Source organism: Chaetura pelagica, unplaced genomic scaffold (assembly GCF_000747805.2).
Source record: "Chaetura pelagica isolate M959 unplaced genomic scaffold, ChaPel_1.0 scaffold1895, whole genome shotgun sequence".
Lineage (NCBI taxonomy): Eukaryota > Metazoa > Chordata > Aves > Apodiformes > Apodidae > Chaetura > Chaetura pelagica.
The window spans coordinates 1-1106 of NW_009953351.1; the positions used below are offsets into that span (position 1 = coordinate 1).

The following is a 1106-nucleotide window of genomic DNA, read 5'->3' on the forward strand; positions in this document are numbered from 1 at the left end:
TGGCAGCAGCCAGCAGGGCACTGGGAACTGGTTTCCAACCACTTCATGATGTGCTGGAGGTGCCCACCGTGGCTGCAGCCCTGGCACCAGACGAAGAGCCCCTTCACCACGTGGTGACAGACAGCACACATGCTGGCACACTGCCGACACCTGCCCGGGCAGGGGGAGAGTCAGAACCCAACCAGGGGGGCTGGGAGACACCTCCAGCCCCCTCAGCTCCTTTGGGACCCCCCCCGGGGTGACCCTGCCCTCCTGACCTGTCACAGATCCAGCCTCGGTTGCTCATGGGCCTCTTGCAGTTGCTGCAGTTGATGTGCAGGGTGGTGGAGGCCTGGTTGAGGCAGTTGATGGAGCGGCAGGTGCTCAGCTTGATCACCTCGTTGGAGATGTTCCAGAGCTGGAAACGCTGCAGCAGGTCGATGTAGGACGTGTACCAGTGCTCCTGGGGATGGTCACAGACAGCTGAGCCCAAAGGTCACCATGAATCCCAACCAGAATTCCAGCCCCGCGTGCTGAAGGGGAGCTCCCTGCAGCAGGGGAACTCGCCCAAATCATAGAATCATGGGATGGGTTTGGGTGGGAAGGACCTTAAAGCTCATCTAGTCCCAACCCCCTGCATGGGCAGGGACACCTCCCACCAGCCCAGGCTGCTCCAAGCCCCATCCAACCTGCCCTTCAACACTGCCAGGGATGGGGCAGCCACAGCTTCCCTGGGCAACCTGGGCCAGGCTCTCACCACCCTCACACCAAAGAATTTCCTCCTAATATCAATGGGCCAAAGCCACTTCTCAACCCTGGCCCTGCAGATGCCACCCTGAGTCCCTGCCAGGACCAGTGGCAAAGCAGTCAGTGAGTACCAGAAGTCCTGGAGCTTCCCATCTTGGGTTAGAGCAAGTCTGGGGGAGAGGAGAAGCAACCAGAGCCCAGGAAGGATCCCATGGCAATGGGATACACCACCACAGGGACCCACTGGGGTGTCCTGCTGCATCTCTCCTGTGAAGACAGGCTGGGAGAGTTGGGGTGTTCAGCCTGGAGAAGAGAAGGCTCCAGGGAGACCTTAGAGCAGCTTCCAGGGCCTGAAGGGGCTCCAGGAAAGCTGGGGAGGG

The 1106-nt window shown here is 60.6% G+C and overlaps 1 protein-coding gene across 1 annotated transcript in view; it reads right to left on the reverse strand.

The window, feature by feature from the left end:
- Positions 1-10: 10 nt before the first annotated feature.
- The window catches only part of WDR24 (WD repeat domain 24), a gene marked incomplete at its 3' end in the record, with an annotated part of 8548 nt that continues 7452 nt past the window's right edge, over positions 11-1106 (reverse strand). Inside the window, exons 8-9 of the mRNA XM_009998179.1 lie at positions 258-442; positions 11-150 (exon numbers count right to left, since the gene is read on the reverse strand). Of these exons, the coding sequence (XP_009996481.1) occupies positions 11-150; positions 258-442 (325 nt within the window). The remainder of the gene's footprint in view (positions 151-257; positions 443-1106) is intronic.